General features: G+C 31.6%; 4 protein-coding genes and 1 long non-coding RNA gene across 16 annotated transcripts in view; 1 reads left to right on the top strand and 4 right to left on the bottom strand.

Annotated features, from left to right (window-relative positions):
- Window positions 1-3749, bottom strand: part of mRpL15 (mitochondrial ribosomal protein L15) — an 11639-nt gene extending 7890 nt beyond the window's left edge. The window contains exons 1-4 of the mRNA XM_080156051.1: window positions 3641-3749; window positions 2296-2520; window positions 812-942; window positions 227-381 (exon numbers count right to left, since the gene is read on the bottom strand). Coding sequence (XP_080012177.1) covers window positions 227-381; window positions 812-942; window positions 2296-2520; window positions 3641-3719 — 590 coding nt within the window. The 5' untranslated portion in view covers window positions 3720-3749. The remainder of the gene's footprint in view (window positions 1-226; window positions 382-811; window positions 943-2295; window positions 2521-3640) is intronic.
- Window positions 3727-9012, bottom strand: LOC145315911 (uncharacterized). 3 transcript variants are annotated; one of them, XR_013878186.1, is made up of 5 exons: window positions 8036-9012; window positions 7370-7455; window positions 6255-6362; window positions 5445-5756; window positions 3727-5173 (listed from the first exon to the last, which is right to left on the bottom strand). XR_013878186.1 is itself a non-coding variant. In XM_080156053.1 (4 exons), exons 1-4 carry the CDS (start codon window positions 8115-8117, stop codon window positions 5700-5702), a joined length of 333 nt encoding a protein of 110 aa, XP_080012179.1. In that variant the 5' UTR covers window positions 8118-9012; the 3' UTR covers window positions 3727-5699. The 3 variants fall into 3 exon arrangements, 1 of the variants encoding a protein (XP_080012179.1); XR_013878188.1 differs by having other exon boundaries at window positions 3727-5030; window positions 5547-5756; XM_080156053.1 differs by having other exon boundaries at window positions 3727-5756.
- On the bottom strand, window positions 8124-15853 carry LOC145315910 (uncharacterized). Of its 10 annotated transcripts, none has more exons than XR_013878180.1 (8): window positions 15722-15853; window positions 14907-14982; window positions 13838-13886; window positions 12747-12840; window positions 12111-12221; window positions 10647-11362; window positions 8544-9652; window positions 8124-8331 (listed from the first exon to the last, which is right to left on the bottom strand). XR_013878180.1 is itself a non-coding variant. In XM_080156052.1 (6 exons), exons 1-6 carry the CDS (start codon window positions 15799-15801, stop codon window positions 11080-11082), a joined length of 693 nt encoding a protein of 230 aa, XP_080012178.1. In that variant the 5' UTR covers window positions 15802-15853; the 3' UTR covers window positions 10265-11079. The 10 variants fall into 10 exon arrangements, 1 of the variants encoding a protein (XP_080012178.1); XR_013878179.1 differs by having other exon boundaries at window positions 8556-9652; XR_013878181.1 differs by having other exon boundaries at window positions 8124-9652; window positions 10647-10834; window positions 10963-11362.
- LOC145315912 (uncharacterized) lies at window positions 9657-10571 on the top strand. Its single transcript, XR_013878189.1, has 2 exons — window positions 9657-9791; window positions 10055-10571. It is a non-coding gene; the product is annotated as an uncharacterized LOC145315912 (long non-coding RNA).
- Window positions 15830-24271, bottom strand: LOC145315906 (acid phosphatase type 7). Its single transcript, XM_080156048.1, has 11 exons — window positions 24058-24271; window positions 23332-23403; window positions 23024-23156; window positions 22627-22743; window positions 22345-22508; window positions 18742-18853; window positions 18323-18407; window positions 18062-18177; window positions 17745-17878; window positions 17155-17309; window positions 15830-16378 (listed from the first exon to the last, which is right to left on the bottom strand). The coding sequence occupies exons 1-11, from the start codon at window positions 24254-24256 to the stop codon at window positions 16106-16108; spliced, it is 1560 nt and encodes a 519-aa protein (XP_080012174.1). The 5' UTR covers window positions 24257-24271; the 3' UTR covers window positions 15830-16105.

Raw genomic sequence — 24271 nt, 5'->3', positions numbered from 1 at the left:
CCTGCCATTTTATCGACCAAAATAAACCATTCTACATTTAAATATTGTCAAAGCATCCTCCCCCACACTTTTCAAGAGTTTGCTAGTTTATGAAAGTTTTCAAAGGTTAAGCAATAGGCGAAAGGTAAAACTTTTAAAACCAACACAATTAACAACAAGCTTTTTAATAACTTACAACATATGATTGCATAAGATATCTTAACAAAATAATTTTTCCATTTCCTACCTTCGAGGAATTGGTTGTCCAGATTTAAGAAATTTCAGTGGTGAGGCAAGTGCTACAACACTGTGTAGATCATAATAGGCCACAGTTATTTTACCCCCATTTCTTTCAACAGCAGCTATGGCTTGTTCGTCTGCCCATTGCACTTCAATATTCACCTAAATAAAGTTTTAATTGAGCACAAAAAAATACACAAGTATATCATTATATTTAGGTATAGAGAAGCTTTAATAAAATGGTTGCATATAGTCGTATACGCAGGAAGATTTTTTTTAGCAACATTGAAGGATGTCTATTGGCAAACAGTGGGCCACACAACCTAGGTTTGCACATTATTAGAACCGAAAAACCTAGCAAAATCTGAAATAACCAAAACTCTATTATACAAAAAATGTACCATTTTATGCGCTGCGCATTTTCTCTAGTCTTATGTTATCTCTACATTTTTTTGCATTGGTTTCTCAAGATCTTTAAAAACATCAAATAAAGGCTACACGTAGTAATCTATAAAAGGCTGCAATTATTGATAAATATTTCTCTACATAACAAAAATTACAGTTTTTGGCGGTTGCCAAACACAAGTATTACCTTAGCTTTAAACAGGTCCATGCCCTGATTGGTTAGATTAAATCCAAATTGATTTTTCTCAGGATCAATTGGGAAAACTCCAGAACAGCTGAGTGCCGTCAGGTCGATAGGCTTACTCGGATCAATACGTTCTAAAATAAATTTTTATTGCATTAAGGGGGGGGGGGGGTTAATGCAACCATCTCGTAATCAATGTATAAATGGCACTTAGAATTCGAATTTCGATCTGAAATTTGCATAAGTAATCCTTGGTAGGTCTATTTTCCCTAAATCGAACAAAAAGTTGAAGAAGTAACGGCTAACGGCTCAGCCGTTTAGTCGTTTTTGGCTATTTTTTGGGCAAATCTGTCATAAATTACGAAGAAGTCAACTTCTTGAAACATATTTTTACTTTAAATCATAAAATAAAATGATACAAAAAAAACATTTTTAGATTTCTAGTACCAGCAACTAGCGGCTAGAACCGTTTGAAAACGTTTTGGAGAAGCATAAAGTATTACGTGGAGATAGGTTTCGTGATGATTTCCCTTGAAAATAGTTTTAAAAATGGCTAAACTGCTGAGCCGCCAGCCGTTAGCCGTTACTTTTCCAACTTTTTGTTCAATTTAGGGAAAATAGACCTACCAAGGATTACTCATGCAAAATTCCAGATAAAAATTCGAAATCTAAGTGCCATTTACAAAAGAACCATTTTTTAGATTTCTAGTACCAGCAACTGCCGGCTAGAATTGTTTGAAAACGTTTTGGAGTGGCAAAGAGTATTATGTAGAGATAGGTTTCGTGATGGATTTGCCTTAAAAAAAGGCCATAAAATGGCTAAACGGCTGAGCCGCCAGCCGTTACTTTTCCGACTGTTTGTTCGATTTAGGGAAAATAGACCTATCAAGGATTACTCATGCAAAATTTCAGATCGAAATTCGGATTGCCATTTATACATTGATTACGAGATGGTTGAATTAACCCCCCCCCCCCCCCCTTATTCTAACAAGAAATGTCTAAGTATTTAAGGGGAATGAATTCTATTTTTGTTCTACTCCTTAAAGTTCACCTTTTATCAGTGAGAAGTGAATGTAATTCGGACAAACAATTCAAAGTGAAAATTTCCCCCTCAACCCCTTTCCTTTTTTTCTCCCTCCTTCTTACCCACTTCCCTTTCAGTTACTCAAAAAAAACTTTTATTCCAATTTTACTCCAACAAATTATCTAATTTTCGGCAATTTCAAATGAAATTAATTGGCTGAATAATAGCCCTGCCTTTTATGAAAGGTCAAATTTTTATTTTCCAAATATCGGCGGTATTTTTATACACTACAGCTATACAGAGGCCATTGCCGAGTTATGATAATGTAAAATACGGGTTTCTTATTTGATAATTAATACTCCATCATCAGATGTAGTTTAAAGACTTGAATTGTTCTCCTTATGTCTATTTCAAAACTTTAAATATTTTAGTAGGTAAACACAAAAACAATAATAAGACTTACTTGTATCAATAGCCAGCTGTAAATTCTCCAGTGAAATAGGAGGAAATTGTTTGACAGTATGGTGGCCGTAATTATAAGATCTTTCAAACGGAACTTTCCTCTGGATGGGCGTGGCTCCACTCTCATATCCCAGGGGACCATAGTGCATCTTTTGTCTTGCACTGGCTCCCCACCCTCTTTCCTTGCCATTCTGGCCGTACCCTCGCTTCTTTGGAGTTTTTGTACCTTGAAAGAATTAGGTGTAGGTATAAAAAGGGAGGTAGGTTGTGCTAAAATTCCGTAAAGTTGTGAGTTTTAAGAATTTTAAATAGAAGTAGAACTCTAAAAGTTGGCATGGCAGTTGCTTTAATGGGGTATAACGTGAATATGTATAATATTGTACTATGTTAGAGCAACTGCCATACAAAATTTAGAGTTCTACTTCTATTCTAAATTTTTAAAACTCACAATTTTACGGAATTTTAGCACGACCTACCTCCCCCTTTAAAAAACAAAATTGAAAAAGCTATCTATAATACAAAGTAGAACGATGTCAGTTTGTTTTTTTGTAGCGAAGGATCTCGCTAACTGCTGAACCGATCGGGTTCTCCTTTACAGGGTAGCTTCTCATAGGTCCCGGGAAGGTTTATAACTATTTTCTTGGGGGGTGGGACACCCCCCCCCCCAAAAAAAAATATTTCTTTTCTTTTTAAAACCAGAACTAAAAGTGGGGTCGACTACTTCCCCCCCCCCCCCCCCCGACAAAGAAAATTTTTAAAATCTAAAATACCAAAAATTGGTTTGATCAAACGTCTTGGGGCAAAGCCCCGAGAGGCTAGGGGCGAAGCCGCTAGTGTAAGGATAAACCAGAATATAAAATTATAGCTTCTCAAAAACAGTTGTTAGGTAGATCAGTTTTGTTTAGCACAAAACTCTTATTAAAAATAACATTTAATGTGTAAGGAAGCTCTAAATTAATTTTTAGCTGTCTAGGATGTTTCTTAATGTACAAAGCACTTCGTTATCGAGACTATGTATATACGGGAATAATATATATTTATTGTATATCATTATATCATAGACGTTCAGGTTCCGGAGGTATGTTTATGGTTGTTTACCCACCCCCCGTTCCCAAACTCTGACAAAGTACATTAAATTACACCCTCAAAAAATATTTCTGACGTCCTCTCTGCAGATAAGTATATTATAATACAGTGATTTTTAATTTCAGAACAAGTTGTATCAAATTGAATTTATCTGAACCCATATGGAACTAACCATAAAAGATAAAATCGCCAACTCTTAGTATAATCCATTTCATTGAACTATCCCCTGTTAATTACACCCTTCAGGTATAAGTTCTTACCTGGTAGTTTGCCTATATTACCCTCAGAAAGCCTGGGCACTTCACGTAAAAATTGAAAAGCTTTTTCTCGACTTCCCATCTTTTAATCTGTAAATAATCAAATGCTGAATTATTAAATGCTAATTCTTCCAAAAAACCCAATTAAGATGTAAATATATGAATATATTATAACACCTAATCATCTTTTAATCACATAAATATATTCAAAAATATGTTTTTTCTCTTATTTGTAAATACGATTTGAAAAAGTTACCTACCTAATTTACAAGAATAACCTCTATATAGAAATTCTGTGATATCCTTGTTTTGAAATATAATAAAAAAAATCAAAGCATAAAAAAGAAGTTAGCATTTATAAGGACTAGATTAAGATCTAGCTGCCTGTCTTAATGATTAAAGATTTTAGTTTTATGATAAATAATTTAAACTATCTAGGTAATCTATTTAGATATGAATTTGGCAGCTTCTCCAAATATTGATATTTGTTCAAAATATATTTAAATATTTGTAGGTTATAACATTTGATATTCATTAAGTACATCATAGTAAAACAAAAGAGTCAGGAAAGGGGAGAGTGGGGTCAATATATTTGTTTTTAAAAAAAAGGGGGGGGGGGGGTTAATGCAACCATCTCATGATCAGTGAGCAAATGGTACTTAGAATTCGAATTTCGATCTGAAATTTTGCATGAGTAATCCTTGGTAGGTCTATTTTCCCTAAATCGAACAAAAAGTTGAAAAAGTAACGGCTAACGGCTCAGCCGTTTTTTGGGGCAAATCTTCCATAAATCATGTAGGAATCATCTTTTTAAAACATATTTTTGCTTTAAATCATGCGAAATGATACAAAAAAAAACATTTTTAGATTTCTAGTACCAGAAAACGTTTTGGAGCAGCAAAGAGTATTATGTGGAGATAGGTTTCGTGATGATTTGCCTTGAAAATAGTTTTAAAATGGCTAAACGGCTGAGCCGCCAGACGTTAGCCGTTACTTTTCCAACTTTTTGTTCAATTTAGGGAAAATAGACCTACCCGGTACCCAGGATTACTCATGCAAAATTTCTGAAAAATTACAAAATTCGAATTCTAAGTGCCATTTGCTGGTTGCATTAACCCCTCCCCTTATTTTTCCGCTATCTTGACAAAAACCACAAAATCTGGGTTATTTCTTATTTTCTTGCAATTTCAGCCGATTTTGGGAGACAGACTGTCCTAGTAAAAATTAAGGTAGTCCCACCCCCCTGGATTCAAAGTAATAATGGATCAAATTAATATTTGGTGCTAGGAAATGTATATTCTTGTCCACCTTTATAAGACACAGACAACAATCAAACAAAAATTTACATAGGTATTAAAACATTTGATTCAATAAAAATCATCAGATCCCAAAACTAACATAAAAGTATGAATAATAAATAAAATAATAAAATGAATAGCTAGGTGTAAATTATAAATAAGTTATTTTTAGGTTTTGAAGCAATTACTGCCTATTTAAGTTAAAAGAGATAAATAAAAAAAACCATGTTCTCAATCTCTACATTTCCACACCAATATGTAAAAAATACAGTTGTTGTAAATGCAACAACGGAGATTTTTTAAGGCCAAAGTATTCTAGTATTCTAAAAAGCTCTTGAGAAAGAAAACCTTACTTTGTATTTCATAAATTTCGATGGATAGGTTACGGTATAAAATATAATTCTGCTTAGTGAAGAATAAGATAAAAAAACACGAATTTCACAATCTCATTTTCTGTCACTTTTAAAACATAGCTCTGAAAATCTCCGATGTTAATTTATGTAAACCACATTTTTTCTGATTCTGATGTGAAAATGTATAGAGATCAAATTCTTTATATAATAAGTGAAGAAATGTTGGCTATAAACCAGAAAGAGTATTTTTTGGGATACCATGCTCTTATCATATCAGGTTTAAATCCAATTGGTTTGACTAAATTTTGCATATCTTTTCTTACATGAAAAACAATAAAAAATTAATCTTTTTCATAAATATTGATCATAATTTAATAAATAAAATAATAAAAATGATTAACTATGTGCAAATTATACTTCTGGTTCTACTCCATTTGGTTTGTCTAAATTTTGCATCTCTTGTCTTGCCTGAAAAAGTGAAATTTATTTTCATAAGAAACCCTTTTTTTTAACATACGAATTAGCCCTTAAGTTGATCTTTTTAAAGTTTCAAATAAAGCTTTCCACTATTATAGCATTCGCAATCTTTAAGACGTCAGAAGGTAGCCCAAACCTCATTTTAACAAAAGGAATCCAATAATATATTTCTTGACATTAACTGAAAGATCTGGAGGAATGCCGATGCCAAGTCATAGGCACAACCCAATGCAATCATTGGCCACATAATCAAGCACTTCATTAACCAAGATCTCGTCTAGGTACACCACATTTCTTACCCACCCTTTAGAGGATGCCAAGGTTGTTCGGAGGGTATTAATTTATTAAAGATTGCATATTTAAGAAACACATTGTTTTGAATTCCATTTCAATTGCATTATTACCCTGATAGTATAACGATCCAATTAAAAACAATTTGCCACAGCTGCAAGTAAGGTAAAGTAGCCATGCAACTGAAACTAATCTTACCTCCTTGCTATCAGCAAGTAATTGTCTGAGCTGCTTGTGAATATCATCATTTTTGTGCTCTAAAGAGTCCAATACTTTATCAAGCTCGTCTAGTTGTCTGTTTAGCTCCTAAAATATATACCTACATATACTAGGTACTTTTTAAATGTTAAAAAAAAAATATATTATAATATAATCTCAATTTAAATGACTTACAAGTTGTATGTACCATCAATCTAGGAAGATATACAAGTTATTTACATCATATTGTTTATATTTCATTTCTGTAGAGGCAAATTTTAGTTTACTTTACATTTACTTTTTATATCCATTTGCACGTATCTTCAAGAGGGGGGGGAAGTTTTGACACATTTGCGTAAACAGTGAGTATAGACTTTATCTTTGGACTGAGAGTATAGGTTAAATAAGAAGAAAGCATTCTTATATTATGAATTTTCCCAAGTTTTAAGAGTTTTTGGATAAGCCTCCAGGTTCAGGAGCTGCAGACCTCCAATTGGACTCTGGACAGGTAAAAATAAAAATTTAATTTTTTTGAAGAGATAGGGGTCAACTTATTAAACAAAATATGCATTTTTTTGTTCAAATATGTAAATAACATTTAAAAATATGCATATTTTGTTATCTAAAATGACCTCTAACTCTTCAAAAAAAAAATCTAATTTGGATTTTTACCTATCCATAGACCACCTGGAAGCCTGCAGTTCCTGAACCTGGAGGCCTACAGCTCCTGAACCCGGAGGCCTATCCAAAAAATCTTAAAACTCGGGAAAATTTATCATATAAGAATGATTTTATCCCTAATAACCTATCCTCTCAATTCAAAAAGCCTATACTCACTGTTTACGCAAATGTTTTAAAACTTCCCCCCCCTCTTAGTATCATTTATAAAATTATAAGGCTAACTAAATCAGAAAAAAAGAATTAAAATCAAACCATTTAGGTGGGTAAATAAAATAATGTATATTTAAATTTTTTTTTTGCAATATCATCGATATTGATTTGTGCAAAAATAGTTTCATTTCAAAGATAATAAAATTTAAAAAAATAGGTTTTAAAGAAAACTTTAATATCTTTTCCTAACCAAATGATTAAGACAGAATAAGTGTGCCTCTTACATTAAATTCTGCCCGTTCATTTTCATCTAATTCTTCCAGGTCAATATCATCATCCTCTCCTTCCATTACTACGTCAAGTTCATCATCTGAACAATACATATTATGTAAACTTTAAAAAAGTAAGTACTTAAGTAACAAAATAAAAAGCAATATCTTAATTATATTAACACTAAAATAGGTAGACTAGACGGTTTATTTCAATTTACTTTAATAATGCAAGAAAAAGCGGATATTGTCGGTTTCGTGACATCGCCTCTTAAGGGACGTTTCGTCGTAATTTCACAGTAGCTTTTCTCCTATTTCTAGCCCCTTACCTTAACTAACATAACCTATCAAAAGCTACTGTTAAATATGACGAAACGCCCCTTAAGATTCGATGTCACAAAAAACCGACAAAACCCAAAAAAAGCATATACTTTTAGGTCTACATCCTATTCAGTAAAGTATGTGTGTCTAAGATCTCATTAACGGTTTGACTGATCTCATCAATATTCTCAGAGAAGTTTATTCATGGTACAAGGAAAGTTAAAGGATGTTGGGAGGAATGTGCGACACTCCAACCAAAATACCATAATCGTTTTGCTAAATGCTTCTCATAAAACTATCCCTTTTTTGTTTTAAAATGCATGAAATCACTTTGTTTATTAACCCTTGCATGCAGCCTACCTACAATATTATCACCAGTTGCTGAACTATCATTACCAGCCTCTTCTCCCTCCTTAGGTGTCTCATAACAACCCATTCTCATCTGAAACTAAAAGGGTAAGTGTAACATAAACAAACATCATATTAATGAATAATAAAGAGGAAATAATTTCAGATTTTTGTTTGTGATTTTGTATCACTGGAAGTCCGACATTCAACAATATTAAGGAATTTTTTCTTTAAGGTAAGTTATTTTGTTGAATCAGACGAAAATTTAATAGATTTGGTATATTGTTAGTTATTTGAACCTTAGTCATCTAATGAAATAATTCCATAAATACAAGATAACTTTAAGTTTCACGGCGTATTAGTAGGTACTTTAAAAAATACCGTAAAAGATTATGAAAATCCACTTTTCCATAAAAATTATAAAGCACTTTAAAACTTTGAACCATTGCTTGTACAAATCGCCAGAGTTTAATCTAAACTGTTTTTAAAACTAAGAGTATCAAATATGTTTATTTTGTACCTATGCAAGTACCTTTCATTGAACTATTCCATTAAAATACGACTAAGTTTATTCTTTTAAAATTATGTCAAAAATATTCTTTTTTTATTTAAAAATCTTATCAAATTCTATCATAAATAGGAATTCGGGCAAAAGAAAGAAATATACCAATTTGAATATAAAAGAAATATTTTAAAATAATACAAAATACAGTATGATAAGTTTATTTTAATTTTAGAAAATTTTTAACACTCATTGATCAAATAAAACATTGAATTTTCATAATTTAAATTATTAATATTTATTTCCTGACTAACAAGAAACATTTTCATCAAAATAGAAAAAATATAATTAACAGGTATAAAATCTTAGGTATAGATTTCCTAATAATAGGATGTTACAAATTAAACTTAAGATGGATAAATTAGTACTTCTATATTATGTTTCAACTTTTTAAAAATCTAGGTAGGCTTTTATTTATGTAAGGCTTATTGTTAAAAGCGAAGCTTTTCTATAATTAGGGTCGGTCCGTCCGTCCGTCCGAGATAGATAGCTTTTATTCGTTAATTTAGGCATGTTAGAATTGTCCTATCGATTTCAAACTTTGCATGATGATTCCTGTAGTAGTTAGGTACGATTTAGAAAGCGTAGCAACTCTATAATCATTACCAGAATGTCCGTACGTCCATTTTAAACATGTTGATTTTTCTACTTTTTTAAAAGCAAATTTTTATGTGAACTAATTATCCGTTTGATCTGATTTTTGGTATATTGATTCCTGTGACAACAAAGAACAGTATTATAAGCGAAGCAACTCTATAATCAAGTCCTAAAAATGTAAGTATGTCCATAAACATTATCCTGTATCAAGCAGTTTTTCAACAAATTTACATACAATTTTGCGTCGACTCTTAAACTTTTATATTCTGATTATTCAGTTCAGACACTATACATTACAGGTGTTAATGTCCGTTTGTCCTACCGTTTCAGTGCTTCGCTTTTATGGATGTTGTCATCCTTGTTAACCTATAAATTATATTTATTTTGAAAAGTATAATTAATCCAAATCTTAATGTTTAAATATGGCATATACAGAACAATAATTTTTAATACATTAATTTTTAAATATTCTTATAAAAGGTACTAAATCTTGATTTTCATACCAAATTTGACAATTATGACCACGCCGACAAAGGCTAGGTAAGAATTTAATATCTATATTATATACAAGATAACTTTAGTTTGAAAAGTATTAATCTTAAATAAAATGTTCGGGTATAGTCCTTTCCACGACATCCCTCCATAAGGGGCGATTCGTCGTATTTTTAAAATGGCTTTTTATAGGTTATTTTAGGTTAGGTTAGGTTATATTGTGTTAAGTGATTGCCCCACAGGGTTAGGTAATTGGCCCTGTAGGGTTAGAGCCCCCCGCAGGGGCTAGAAATAGGAGAAAAGCTACTGTGAAAAATACGAAGAATCGCCCCTTATGGAGGGATGCCGTGGAAAGGACTATACCCAAATGTTTTTCTAAGAAACAGGGACATGTCATCTGAGAATTAAAAATATTTGTATTTTCTTTTACTTTTTGCAATAAAATGCTGTATTTTAAATACTAAAAGTATGAAAAATAAACCTCCTTCTTTACAAACAAAATGCAAAATAAAAAATAATTTTCTTTTCTTCAGTTGCAATATTCCTATTTCAAAACATTTTTGGGGGGAGGCGGTGGGGGGGGGGGGGGAATAGCCTATTGGAAAATTTAAAGATTGGTTATGGGCATATATTAAAATTGCTTTAAGCATTCTATTTTCCCCCAAGAAAACTGGGGATATGTTTAGTAAAAAACACTGGTTTTAATCATCAAAATATCTAATCATTAATATAGGATAACGTCAAAGTCGTGTTTTGATATCACAATGAGCCCAAAACTAAGCTAAATGTGTTTCTAACAGAATATAAACAGTTATGTTTATTGATAGGTATGTATATGATCATACAAAGAACTATGTTTATCTTGAATCCCAATGAATAAAAAAGAAGTTTATCTTGTGATATTACATTAAAAAAAGAAAACTTACTGCTGCAATATATTCAAATAAATTGACTTTATAAAAATCAAAGAACCTTTTACAAAACTATTTTATTTACATAACGTACCGAATGTACTACACAAAATTTTTATATGAAATGTAATATTGAATAATATAATAATGTACGTACACGTAATAAAAAATTTTCTATACATAAATTAACTGACTGAATGTTTGTGTGACGAGGTAAAAAATCATCATTCAACAAGCGAGTGGCTGTATCTGTAGCAGGCATTTATCTTAATTTTAAAATGTAATATTGATATTAAAGATTAAAAAAAATATTGCATTGATTTGGTTAGAAATGTTTGTATTTATAAAGAAAAAAACTGCTCAAAAAAGCCAATAACTTGAGTATGACATTATAGGAAGCTTCCTTGAAAAAAAAGGAATATGAAAACAACAAAACTTTGAACAAAAACTGTTGTCTAACTTTCTCTCTGTCTTGGTTTATCTATTTATCTCTCCTAATTCATTCTGGATCGTTTACATGATGGAGAATCCATGGACTCATCATGAGAGGGAGAGGAAGGTGGGGCTGGCCGCTTGTATCTCTCCGGTCTACTCAGGTCCAGCATGTCCTGCAGGGAGGGTAGGCCAGCCCCGGCGGCCGCGTGTCTGGCTGCATTGTCCGCGGCGGAAGACAATTCTGCGGAGCTGCGGAGAAGTTGATCAACTGGAGGCGGATTGGCGGATACAACAGTCTGGCCAGGGGAAATTGATACAATGAAGTTGAGTAGGTCTTCTCGTCTGAAAAAAATATAATTTTCATATTTATTAGGTACATAACAACAAAAAATATGCTTATGAATAAATTATACACAAGTTGCTTCGCCCCTGCCTCTAGAGGAGGTCATGGGAGGTCCAGAAAATACTAAAACCTCCCCAATACATTTAAAAAGCTTCCCTGATGATTAAAATAATTTCCGAGATCTTCAGCAACCGACAAAAAACCTACTACTTTATAGAATATTATTATATGTATAAACACAGTTTATTTTTTTAACTTTTTATTGATGGAATACATATGTTTCTCTATAAAAATAGATCATCAGTTCCAATTAAGATGTATAAAATAAGAGTTAAAAAAATATATGTTCTTGCATTTTAAAGTCTTTTAAAAGACTAAATAAGAAAGAAGTGTTAGAAAATTGTACCCCCTGCGGTTTTTTTTATTACTTATATCCTCTTGGAGTTGGGGGGGAATTAGCATCTTAATATAAAAAGGGGGAGAATAGGAGAAAAGTAGTCTTTAAAATGGAAAATACTAGGATAATTCTTGATCTAGAAATATCTAAGAATCTAAAGGAATAAGACAATGGAAGATATGTTTATGTACCTTTTGAACTATGCTTTGAAAACCAAATCAGGATATAATAAAAATCCCTAAATTTTTAAGCCAACGAATAGCTTAGCGAGTTGAAAAACATTGTCGTCAGTATAATTCAGTTAATTAGCAAAATCCCAACATCCCCAGAAGAACTTTTTTAGAACTTACCTAATAAATCTTCGCTTTGATTTAGCCCAGTTTAAAATATCTCTTCTAGCTCTGTGGTAGCCTAACTTTCTGTTTATCTCTCCTGTTACTCGTTGCTCTTCCAGACTGTCTCTGAAATATTAATTATGCCATGGATATTCTATCTTCTTTTTGTCCTTACTAAATTATTAGTATTTATCATTAGTAAAATTGTCTTCTTAACAGGCCTATTTTGCATGTTTTATCTTCCTTACTCATTATTAGTTGCTGCAATCTTAGACTCCTCTAGGGGTAGCGCTTTAAATCATAGTTATACTTATAAGGAAAAGTAAAAGAGAATATTGGAGCTTATATTTTCTAAAGGCGATTTTTTGGGAGGGTGGAGGAGGTACTTACTAACACAGTAGTTGAAATAACGGGACCTATAAGAAGCTTCATTGTAAAAGAAAGCCTTATCGGTCCAGCAGTTAACGAGATATTTTGCTACAAAAACACAAAAAAACACTATGTTGTTTTCATATACGGATTATAAACTATAAGGACATGAATAAAAAGTTTTATGAAACAAAGAACTAATTTTATTGTTTAATGACTCCCTATTATTTATTTATGTGTAGAAATTCCCCGTGCAAGAAAAAAAATATATATTCTGCTTACCTGTAAAGTAAGGTAAGGCTTCCAGCAGCTGTTTGAAATGGATGCCAGGCATTCGCAGACTGTTGTTCTCTGAAGGCCTGAGGATCTCTACCACCTTAAAAAGAACATTAGAATGATTTGTGCAATTAAGCTTAGGTTGGTGTATATTTGAATTATGGTTTAAAATGGTGTTAAATAATTGAATAATAAGAAAAGATTTCGGAAAAACGAGGACAATTAGTATTTACAAAATTAAAACAGCGGCATTAGCGTAAAATGTAAGGATCTCACTTTTGTTGTCTGATCCACTTCGCGTCATTTTAGAGACGTTAAAATTAAATGGTCTACTGTTTTATCAAGCGCGTGATATTAATAGTCAGAGTAGAGGGAATGCCCTTGCCCATGAATAAGTTAATACTTAATAAGGCACGGAAGTCTCAACACATTGGTTTCAGTTCTCTGGAGGCGGTAATAGCCTAAAATCTTCATAATTAAGCCATCAAAGGTGATGCAATACTAATAGATTGCATATTAGCTATGAAAATTCTTCTTATTAGCGGCGTTTTTAAAAGCGAAGCTTTTCTATAATATAAGGCGATCCGTCCGTCCGAGATAGATTCTTATTCGTTAATTTAGACATGATAGAATTGTCCTATCGGTTTCAAACTTTGCATGATGATTCCTGTAGTAGTTAGGTACGATTTAGAAAGCGTAGCAACTCTATAATCATTACCAGAATGTCCGTATGCCCATTTTAAACATGTTGATTTTTCTACTTTTTTAACAACAAATTTTTATGTGATCTTATTATCCGTTTGATCTGATTTAGGTATATTGATTCCTGGGACAACAAAGAACAATATTATAAGCAAAGCAACTCTATAATCAAGTCCTAAAAATGTAAGTATGTCCATAAACATTATCCTGTATCAAGCAGTTTTTCAACAAATTTACTTACAATTTTGCTTCAACTCTTATACTTTTATATTCGATTATTAAGTTTAGACACTGTGTTAATGTCCGTTTGTCCTACCGTTTCAGTGCTTCGCTTTTATGAATGTTGTCTTCCTTGTTTAAATTAAAACATTGAAAAGTGGCTAAATTTTACAAACCTGGTTGTTCTCGGTATAATTGAGTCAAAGATGAGGCAGTCTGTTGAAACTGAAATTAAATAGTTTTTTAATCAGATGCAATAAATCTTATTTTCTCACCGTTAGGTTTTTTTTATTTGTTGAATTGTTAACGAGATATGATCGATACTTGTGACTGTTGCGCAACGTGACCTATGCAAATTCGCTTGTTGACAAAGAGTGAAGCGATGTGCTTAACATTGTGGTTTATAATAACAATACTTACGAAACCCGCTACTATATCAGATGCACAATTGCACATGATTAATAATAAAAGTACCTAGTGAAAATGCCTAGGTTAAATATAGGTACGTTTTTTTAGTAGCGAAGCTACTCTATAATTCGAAATGTCCGTCCGTCTGACCGTCCGTCTGATTACAAAGTGGGGGAAACGTGATTTTCTCGGCTCTTAGAAAAGATAGACAGCTGAAATTTTTAGTTAAGATTCTTATAACATTTGCCTATCTAATCTATACATTATTTTGTTCATCTGTCTGTTGTTTGGGGTGCTAGATCGATTCCTAGATTTTCATGTTTTTGTAATTTTCTCAACTCCTTTTTAAGATAATGGGCTGAAATTTTCAGGGATTGTTTAAATTTACATTCCACATATTTTCCTTAAGTTTTATTACGGTTTTTCTATTAGTTGGGGTGCTAGATCGACTTAGATTTTTAGGTTTTCTATGGTTTTCTCGATTCCTATTCATGATTTCAGCTGAAATTATTAGGAATTGAAAATGCTCATATTCTACATATTTTTATCAAGTTTCATTAAGAATTGTCTATAAATTGCGATGCTAGATTGGTTCCTAGATTTTAAAATTTTCGTGGTTTTTAAGGTTGTGTGATTTTTAAGGTTTCCTTATTTCCCTATTTTATCAAGATTAATGTTTATTGTATGAAACTGCTTTATAGCAATTTTTTTCTGATATCCATTCATAATTTTTTAGCATCGCTACTTATGGATGTTGTCATCCTTGTTTAACATGCATTTTACCTAAGGACTTCAATGTTAAAAAAATACTAGGTATTAATAAAATTTAATACTTACATGTGTCCATAATTTTTTATGTGCATTTTCTCTAATTTCTTCCTCGCGATATTCCAATATTGAATCTTCTTCAATCCTAAATTTTTTTAAAAAGAATTAGTAGAGATAGATACCTAGTAAACATAGATTTTTGATGAGCAAAACACACTAAAAAAACAAATAATACAACTATGCTTAGAATATACGTGGATAATATTACGACCGGGGCAAAATTGTCGTCAGTTTAGGTTTCTATCATGGACATCATTAATTGGTCAGTTCGTTTATCCAGTATGAGGGGAGGGGACAAATGGTTTGGATGGAAGGGATTGTTATTTTAGTTAGGTACAAGTTTCCCATTATCAGAGTTAGGGATGACAATCCGTCAAACTTTTGGACCGGATCTGTATTCGGATTCTTACAAAAATCCGTCCAAAAAGAGGCGGATTCTTATTTTTGGCGGATTCCAGATTCGGATTCTAGCAATATTTTTAAAGCCTTTTTTTAAATTAAAAAATTTAAGTGCTACATATGTCCTAAAAATTACCTAATGTTCTTGGTGTTCTCTATAATTCATTACCGAGAATAGAACCAAATTTTTAAAAATATTATATATTATATAATGATGATAATCTTTGCCTTCAAATAGGCGGAGTTGAAAGAAAAAACTCAAGACGCTAATTTTAGCCTGCTAATTAAGGATTCGAATCCGCTATTAAAAAACGGATTCCGGATACGGATTCAAAAATTGTCCAAAAATTGGGCGGATTCCGGATCTTGATTGCCAACCCTAATCAGAGTACATTATAATCTGTTGCAATATCCATTATGCTTACCTTTTTGACATTAAATCTTCAGAATTTGTGAGTGCAGACGAATCTGGCAAAAAATCAAATTTGTCATGGGGTCCGTTCATTTTTAACTTTTAAAGAATATATCTGAAACTAAGTTTTAAAGTTTCATTGAGAATTCAATCATTCATAAATAAAGCATATAAAATATATATAAACATCAATCACAGCACTGGTTTTTAATATCATCATTGGGAACTATCCATGAACTAAAGGCGAAAATTTCCAAGGTTTTTTTGTACTTTGGCTCGATTTTGTTACATGTAAAAGTAAAAATTACACTGGTGAAAATATTTGATCAAAAAATGTATATTGTTATAGATACCCTCATTAAAAAGCTAAAATAAATATATTGAAATATAGGTATTATTAAACTTTAGAGTAGACATTATTTCTACGGACTATCATTCTTATTTTAGATTTTACTAGGAGATAAATGCAACATAAAGCAATAATAAAAATAAAAAGCTTCAACACTAACAAAATAAAGTGAAGATCATTTCCATAAAACGGCTCCAAAAATGTAATGTATGACTTTTTGTTGAATGATTTATGATAATGCTTGATGAGCCAGAATTGATCTATTATTTTGTTTTCATCCACACTCATCTGTTCTATGTGAAGATGCGTCGTATTTACAACCTGAAAACATGAAATACCTATGTTAGTAGTTCTATGGTTCTTGTGTTTTCACGGTTTTCAAGCTTGCTTTTCTCACCTAACCCTTGTCTTAGTAAAAAGAAAATAAAAATCTGCAGCATTGACGTCCAACGGGTAGGGGGTAAATGGATGTTTTTCCTTCCTAAAAAAGGGGGGAGGCGGATGTGCCACTTTTTGAAACCAAAACTAAAACTCAAAGGAACTCAACTAAAAAAAGTTACAGGTCTGAGATTTTGCATGGCAGTTGCTTTATAGGGTTACAATATGGAACATTGAAGCAACGGCGGCGCATCCGCCGAAAACCGCCGATAAATTGCAAAAAAAAATTCGGCGGGAAACGGCGGTTGCGCCGCCGTTTCTTCACAGTTCCATATTGTACCTCTATAAAGCAACTGCAATGCAAAATCTCAGACCTGTAACTCTTTTTTTAGTTGAGTTCCTTTGTTGACTTTTAGTTTTGGTTTCAAAAAGTGGCACATCCGCCTCTCCCCTTTTAAACCCACCATTTTACCCCCGTCGATTCTAAGAAATACATTTGATTATCCCCATCAAACCTTTAAATCCCTTCATTTAACCCCCACAAAAAAAAGCTTTTTTCCTATGTAAAAGCGAGTTACAAAAACACATTTAATAAGACAGCAAAAAGCATAACGTTATGATAATAATAATTTAGTATTTACTGCTATTTCTGCAATGAACAATGAACATGGATATTATCTTTTTGTAAGAGTAAGTCCATAGATGATAATAGTTTTAACCTTCATAATAGTGTATCCATAATCCAAAGATCTAAAATCTGACCATGCTGGAGGGTTAGGTACAAAACCATCATGTCTCTCCCTGCAGCCCGCAGAACCAGAAATGATGTGGACAGGTGCTCTAGGATTTGTATAAGGTTCTGCAGGATTGTCACCTTTATATAGATTACTTATCAGTAATTTGGAATACAAGTGTTTATTTGCCTCATATTTACGTTTGAGAAATTCTATAGATACTCTCAAAAGAAATGTAACACAAAAGAAATAAAAAAAGTAAGCCAATTAACAATGATTAATACTCCCTAACAATATATTGCAATAACTGAAAGTTATTTTAATAGTTCCGCATGGCCTAGTACCAAGATAAGAACAACTTTTCCATTTCTCGAAAAATTACAATTTCTCACAAATATTCTTTTCTCTATTATTCGATAATTACCTATAGTATAATATTAAAAAACGTAAAAATTAAAATAATAGAAAGATCCCTTTGTGATTATTATTTTAGTTAAATTATTAGTTTATTTACCTTATTTATTTCAAATATAATGATATTATAAAAAAATCATTTTCTTATTGATATAACCAACCTGGCATTATCTGTCTGTTGTAAATAGGAAGAAGTCTTTCATAATTATGTTCATGTGCCCAGACAGCTAAATCTACACCATGGTCGTAAAATAGGTCTTCCATACCAAGATCAAACAATGGTGGAAATCCAACCCTAAAAGAAGGAAAAATGCTATTAATAAATAAAAGTTTATAAGAGTTTGGAACTCAAGACTCGTAATTAGTGTCTTTTTTTCTTTTTACAACATTAAAAATAAGTTACAAGAGGTTAACATTAAAATTATTTGTAAAAATATTTATGTGTTAAGCGCAGACTACAAAATGTTAGCTAACCCACCTTGTTTTAGTTTCATATTTGGTACAGTCATCACGATCCGTGTTGGAACAATACATTGGCCTATGTCCGAATACAACTATCCATGGATACTTGGATCTTTCTTCTGCACTATTTGCCTAAATTATAGAAAATTGATATTTTACAATCATAGTTAAGATCATAAAAATCTAAATTGAGTACGTTTTAGGATATTTGGCGGGAAAGGTGAAAAGAAAAATGTTTTCGAAAAAACAATCTTATTAACATTATGATTTAATATACCTTCTGAAGCTGTGTTTTCAGCCATTCATACTGAGTAATAACCATACCATCTTCCAAATAATAATAATAATATTCAGTTGACACTAATCACAAATTTATTTACAATTTTGTTGCATTTTTCATTCATTATTGTTGAAGAAAAAGTATCGAAACGAGGTACCCAAGCAAAAAAACCTCAATCATGCTATTATATTAAGATTGAGCAATAGGCATGAAAACGGCCTCCTAGGTAAAGAAGGGCTGAGATTTTGTTATTTTTCTCGAATTTTTGTCTTGAATTTTTTGAGTTGATTTGTAAACCTTAAAAGCAGGTCTTATCAATATTTCTACTAGGATATTACAAATAAATTGAAATTAAGTTTATAAGAAAAATAGGGAAAGATCAATGTTTCTAATTCTTTTTTTTTGTAAATATTCCTGAGAAGAATCTGACTGGACCAAATGTGAAGGTGTAGAACATCCTCCCATCATCTCCAGGCATTTGAAATCTGGCCTTGTAATTGCTGAAGTTATAATGATATTCGTGGTTACCTGAAATATATTATTATAATATTTAATCCAATCAGACAGTATAGATTAAATGGTTATATTCGTCTGAGACTAAAAAATTTTCTTCCAATTTTATCATTATTAAAAAAGATTCTTCTGTTCCCCTTATTGCTTTCTTTGTTAAGGGGGGGGGGGGGCACATCTGACACTTTTGCGTAAACAGGGATTATAGGCTTTGTCTTAGGAGTTATAGGATAGGTTATTTGGGGAAAAAGTTTAGTTTTCGGGTGTATTTTCCTTATATTTAAAAAAAATTTTGATAGGTCTCCAGGTTCAGGTGCTGCAGGCTTGAAGGTTACTTCTGGACAGGTATAAATGAAAAAAAAATTTTGTTTGAAGAGTTAGAGATCAACTTATTAAACCAAATATGCATCTTTTGGGATGTGTTGAGTATATATGAAGAAAAAATAAAAATCAGCCTCCAGGTTCAGGTCCTGCAGGCCTCCAGGTGAATTCTGGACAGGTAAAAACTGAAAATTTTAAATTTTATAGTTAGAACAAAACTTATTTTACAAAAGTTGCTACTTTATGAATGGTATGAACTAATTAGAAGAAAAATTTGAAATCGGGCTCCAGGTACAGGTACTGCAGGCCTCCAGGTAAATTCTGGACAGGTAAAAACTGAAATTTTTTACTTTTGAAGTAAGAACAAAACTTATTTAACAAAAGTTGCTACTATATGGATGGTATTAACATATTAGAAAAAAAATTTGAAATCGGGCTCCAGGATCAGGTACTGCAGGCTTCCAGGTAAATTCTAAACAGGTAAAAATTGAAATTTTTAATTTTATAGTTAGAACAAAACTTATTTTACAAAAGTTGCTTACTTTATGTATGGTATGAACTAATTTGAAGAAAAAATTGAAATCGGGCTCCAGGTTCAGGTACTGCAGGCCTCCAGGTAAATTCTGGACAGGTAAAAACTGAATTTTTTTACTTTTGAAGTTAGAACAAAACTTATTTTACAAAAGTTGCTACTTTATGGATGGTATTAACATATTTGAAGAAAAATTTGAAATCGGGCTCCATGATCAGGTACTGCAGGCCTCCAGGTGGATCCTGGACAGGTAAAAACTAAAAATTTTTACTTTTATAGTTGGAACAAAACTTTTTTAGCAAAAGTTGCTTCTTTATGGATAGTATTAACTCATTTGAAGATAAATTTGAAATCGGGCTCCAGGTTCAGGTACTGCAAGCCTCCAGGTGGATCCTGGACAGGTAAAAACTAAAAATTTTTACTTTTTAAGTTAGAGCATAACTTCTTTAGCAAAAGTTGCTACTTTATGGATAGTATTAACTCATTTAAAAAAAAATCTGAAATCGGGCTCCAGCTTCAGGTACTGCAGGCCACCAGGTGGATCCTGGATAGGTAAAAACTAAAAATTTTCACTTTTAAAGTTAGAGCATAACTTATTTAACAAAAGTTGCTACTTTTTGGATAGTATTGACCAATTTGAAGATAAATTTGAAATTGGGCTCCAGGATCAGATACTGCAGGTCTCAAGGGGAATTCTGGACATGTAAAAATTAAAATATTTAACTAAAGAGTTAGAACTATATCTATTTAACTAATACAAAGAAAAATTTGAAATCGGGCTTAAGGTTCAAGTTAAATCCAACCATTTTGTTACATTTTGAATTATATCTGCAAAAAAAAATATTAAGCATTGACTAGAATATATATAAAAAAACGTACTGTCAACAGGTCAGTCACTAAAGGAAGCCTGCAGGAAATACACTGCTCTAACTGCGGTAAAAATCCAACCAAAATCCAACACAATACCCTCAATTTGATACAAAAAAGTTATTAAATCAACGGTAGATGGGGCCATTTCTTTCAAATCTTGTTCAACAAAGGTAACCAATAACTATTTACATAAAGTAAAAAATTCCTAAGAAGATAAAACAAATATAAATTATCCATACCCAGGTAAGAAAACAAGTTGTGGAAGGATGTTACTGAAAAAGATTAAATAAAAATAATTGAAAATTAAGAGAACAGAAGACTAACATAAGGATTGAAGAAACAAAAAGTAGAATGTTTACAGATAATTCAACTATTTATTGTGATAGCAATTGAGTAATGGACAGTCAGACACATAAGGTGAGCTACACAATTGATAAATATTATTTTGTATATCAGCCAAATTTCAGATACATTTAGAAATTATTACATTTCCTGACAATTTGCATTTGATGGAAAATATTAAACCATTCTAAATTATCTGAAAGAAGAGAGTTAAAAAAGTGTATTCCAAACTAAAATCTTTATTTAATGCCATAGAAGCTTAAGAATCTTTACTATATAATTTTAAACAAGCTTGTTTGTTTTTTAATTTGTTAAAAAAATTTTAGTTTTAACCTGTCCAGAATTTACCTGGAGGCCTGCAGTACCTGTACCTGGAGCCCGATTTCAATTTTTTCTTCAAATTGGTTAATACTATCCATAAAGTAGCAACTTTTGTTAAATAAGTTATGCTCTAACTTTAAAAGTGAAAATTTTTAGTTTTTACCTGTCCAGGACTCACCTGGAGGCCTGCAGTACCTGAACCTGGAGCCCGATTTCAAATTTTTCTTCAAATTAGTTATACCATACATAAAGTAGCAACTTTTGTAAAATAAGTTTTGTTCTAACTATAAAATTAAAATTTTTCAATTTTTACCTGTCCAGAATTTACCTGGAAGCCTGCAGTACCTGAACCTGGAGCCCGATTGCAAATTTTTCTTCAAATTAGTTCATACCATCCATAAAGTAGCAACTTTTGTTAAATAAGTTTTGTTCTAACTTCAAAAGTAAAAAATTTCAGTTTTTACCTATCCAGAATTTACCTGGAGGCCTGCAGTACCTGTACCTGGAGCCCGATTTCAAATTTTTCTTCAAATTAGTTCATACCATCCATAAAGTAGCAACTTTTGTAAAACAAGTTTTGTTCTAACTATAAAATTTAAAATTTTCAGTTTTTACCTGTCCAGAATTCACCTGGAGGCCTGCAGGACCTGAACCTGGAGGCTGATTTTTATTTTTTCTTCATATATGCTCATAACATCCCAAAAGATGCATATTTGGTTTAATAAGTTGATCTCTAACTCTTTAAACAAATTTTTTTTTTCATTTATACCTGTCCAGAAGTGACCTTCCAGCCTGCAGCACCTGAACCTGGAGACCTATCAAAATTTTTTTTAAATATAAGGAAAATACACCCAAAAACTAAACTTTTTCCCCTAATAACCTATCCTATAACTCCTAAGACAAAGCCTATAATCCCTGTTTACGCAAAAGTGTCAGATGTGCCCCCCCCCCCCCTTACATATAATGCATAGGTATTGTAAAAAAAATAGGTATTAAGTTTTACAATTGAAAAATTAGAAGAAAAAAGACATGCTTTCGACTAAATATTATTTTCCGAGGGAAAGCACTTTTAGCTTGCTACTTGTCTAGATTCGGATAATTTTGAGATAAACTATAATTTTACCTGGGCATGTCATGTAAGGAATTAATGATGCTATGGACTCAATTTGTTCCATAAATACATCACCCCGTGATCCATTATCCTCATACATATCATAAGCAAAGTCTCCAACGTGGATGGCCATATCAAATGTATTTTCTAAAGCACCTCTCTGTAGGTAAGGCAAACTGAAATAAGACATTCTAAGTATATTTATTATTTAATCATGAATACAAAACTTGACAGAGTCTGATAATACTTTATTTGTTACTTAATCTTTACTAGGAATTAAAAATTATTTTCTACCTGACTGCATTCTCATTTCCCATGTCTCCAAACAAGGCAATAGTTGGGCTCCAGTTTGGACCAGTTTGTGGAGTCTTGAGTCTATACTCAGGTGACCAGCCCTCGCTTGATCCAACACTAATTAAAATTTAGAATTTTAAACGGCTGTATAAATAAATTTTTTTTTTGTATATTATCAGCTAGTTAGGTAACATGAAGCAAAAATTAATTTAAAAGTATTTACCTTATCATTAACTTGATTATTATTAATGACAATATCTAATCAAAGTAAATTACTTTATACCACATAGTTAAGTAAAAAATGTGCTAGCATCAAATTTACAATCATATGATTAATTATAAGAAAAGCCAAATGAACACATCTAAGTATACATTTTGTTATCTATTACATACATACCTGTATATTAAAAATGAATTTGGTTGAACATTGTTAACAAGAACAGTGTGTATGAACTGAGAGGAGCACAATTCACCCCCATCAACAAACTCTTTACTAGTTCCGATAAACTGGTCCGTAAGCTTCTCTTTTCCTAAAGATAACATCATTAAATTCTAGACAATGATAAGAAACTTTGCGATAAGAAATACATTAAACCTACACAAACAATGTTTTAAGATTTTTTGACGATAATCCATCAACTCTGAAGTAAGAGTAATTTAATGGTATTCGAACAGAATTAAGAACTATTGATGAGAATGCCTTACCTATTAGAACAATAGAATCTTGTGTTTGATTTATAGTACTCCATGTCACCAAAAATGAATTACTATCCTCGCCTAAAAATTACACAATCATATAATTTTGTAAGTATTTGCTTCTTTGAAACAAATATTCAAAATTGGTTCTCTAATAAAAGGATTATGTTAAATAAAAAAAACATTTGACCAGTAGTTTACAAGTTCTTTTAAAACAATAAAGAAATTAGGGTTATAGGTATTATAAATTAAAAATGAAGTTGACTAGGTATGTACTACTTAAAAACTGTAAAATATATTGGCTTAAAATAGAAGGAAACACAAATTTACACAAAACAACACATAGAGAAATGATATCATTACAAATAAAAATAAACGTTTTCCCTGGCATGGCGTGTTACGAATCTAAACAAATCCTCTTAGTACCACAGGACATGATAGAAGAAGAAATTTAAAAGTAACTTTGAGAAAGGACTGCTTTAAAGCAAACCAGGACCTAGACAAAATAGGAAAGAATGGAATTATAAAAGCCTTATTCGATGGCGGAATTCAGAGCTAATACAGTTTAAAAATAGTAGATGTCCAAAACTACCATAACCGTTAAGTAAACACTGATATGGGATCATACACTACCGTATAAAGTCATTAAACGACCTTTAACTTACAAAATCTTAAGCATAACTTTGTCAATATAAATATTTTAAAATTCCTGTTTTCTACAATTTCCAAATTTACCTAAGGCTATATGAACATGTCTGGGTTGATAGTTGACCAAAGGAAAATCTGTTGACATGTAGCCGTTTTCATCTTTTGCATCCACTAGTGACAACATAGATAATATCAAACATTTTTTTAACTTGTTAATAACTAACATTTCGACAATATTTTGGCCGTTTATCTGTACGTACGTAACTTGGTGAAACCTATATTTCATAAATTTATAACATTT

The sequence above is a fragment of the Acartia tonsa genome, chromosome 4 (genome assembly GCF_053477335.1).
Source record: "Acartia tonsa isolate MP-2025a chromosome 4, ASM5347733v1, whole genome shotgun sequence".
In the NCBI taxonomy this organism is placed as follows: domain Eukaryota; kingdom Metazoa; phylum Arthropoda; class Copepoda; order Calanoida; family Acartiidae; genus Acartia; species Acartia tonsa.
Note: the sequence above shows the minus strand (reverse complement) of the source record. Positions and strands in the feature narration are given on the sequence as shown.

Excerpts from the sequence above, each read along its gene's own strand:
- LOC145315911 (XM_080156053.1), bottom strand. The coding sequence starts at position 8,117 with ATGAGAATGGGTTGTTATGAGACACCTAAGGAGGGAGAAGAGGCTGGT. Across the intron at positions 6,363-7,369 it reads ATGAACGGGCAGAATTTAAT|GAGCTAAACAGACAACTAGA; the intron begins GTAAGAGGCACA and ends TATATATTTTAG. Across the intron at positions 5,757-6,254 it reads TACTTGCTGATAGCAAGGAG|GCAAGACAAGAGATGCAAAA; the intron begins GTAAGATTAGTT and ends TCACTTTTTCAG.
- LOC145315910 (XM_080156052.1), bottom strand. The coding sequence starts at position 15,801 with ATGAACGGACCCCATGACAAATTTGATTTTTTGCCAGATTCGTCTGCA. Across the intron at positions 12,841-13,837 it reads ATTATACCGAGAACAACCAG|GTGGTAGAGATCCTCAGGCC; the intron begins GTTTGTAAAATT and ends GTTCTTTTTAAG. Across the intron at positions 12,222-12,746 it reads AGCCTTACCTTACTTTACAG|AGACAGTCTGGAAGAGCAAC; the intron begins GTAAGCAGAATA and ends TTAATATTTCAG.
- LOC145315906 (XM_080156048.1), bottom strand. The coding sequence starts at position 24,256 with ATGAAATATAGGTTTCACCAAGTTACGTACGTACAGATAAACGGCCAA. Across the intron at positions 23,157-23,331 it reads AGATTCTATTGTTCTAATAG|GAAAAGAGAAGCTTACGGAC; the intron begins GTAAGGCATTCT and ends TGTTATCTTTAG. Across the intron at positions 17,310-17,744 it reads CAACAGACAGATAATGCCAG|GTGACAATCCTGCAGAACCT; the intron begins GTTGGTTATATC and ends ATCTATATAAAG.